At 38.2% G+C, this 531-nt stretch overlaps 1 protein-coding gene across 1 annotated transcript in view; it reads right to left on the bottom strand.

Annotated features, from left to right (window-relative positions):
- Rbbp4 (RB binding protein 4, chromatin remodeling factor) overlaps nucleotides 1-531 on the bottom strand; it is a 27,841-nt gene that overhangs the window by 9,198 nt on the left and 18,112 nt on the right. The window contains exon 4 of the mRNA XM_023701040.1: nucleotides 8-174. Within this exon, the coding sequence (XP_023556808.1) occupies nucleotides 8-174 (167 nt within the window). The remainder of the gene's footprint in view (nucleotides 1-7; nucleotides 175-531) is intronic.

Raw genomic sequence — 531 nt, 5'->3', positions numbered from 1 at the left:
CTGGTTTAGAAGGATGCTTTGTATAGTCAAAAACAAGAACATCACTGGATGGTGTCTTTGTTGCAATGATGCAAGGGTTCTGGGGCATGTAACGGGCCCTGTTTACTTCTCCTTCATGGTTGATCTTAATTTCTATTTCAATTTTCCCACTAACTGAGCCAAAACCTCCAAATTCTGTAAATAAGACAAATTGCAAGTGAGGGTGAAAGAAGTATTATCCATTCACGCATCACTCAGCACATAAGGACACATCACAGCCTTTCATGAGCAAGAGGTATGATCTATACACTTGTTAGAATGATAATGTTTGCATAACCCTTCAATTCCAAATAGTTAAATATCTAATAAATACAACACTAGTGAAAATTAAGGAAGACTATCAATTCAAAGGAGGTTCTCAGTTAAGTGTTTAAAAATCTCATTTAAAGTTTGCTAAGTAGGGGCTGGTGAGATGGCTCAGTGGTCTAAAGCACCTACTTAGAACAAGCTAAACTAAGCAAAACACAGGGACTGCGGTTCAATCCCCCAGCA

This window comes from Octodon degus, unplaced genomic scaffold (assembly GCF_000260255.1).
Source record: "Octodon degus isolate 3935 unplaced genomic scaffold, OctDeg1.0 scaffold00130, whole genome shotgun sequence".
Classification (NCBI taxonomy): Eukaryota; Metazoa; Chordata; class Mammalia; order Rodentia; family Octodontidae; genus Octodon; species Octodon degus.
The sequence above is the reverse complement of the archived record's forward strand: the minus strand, read 5'-3'. Positions and strand labels throughout refer to the sequence as shown.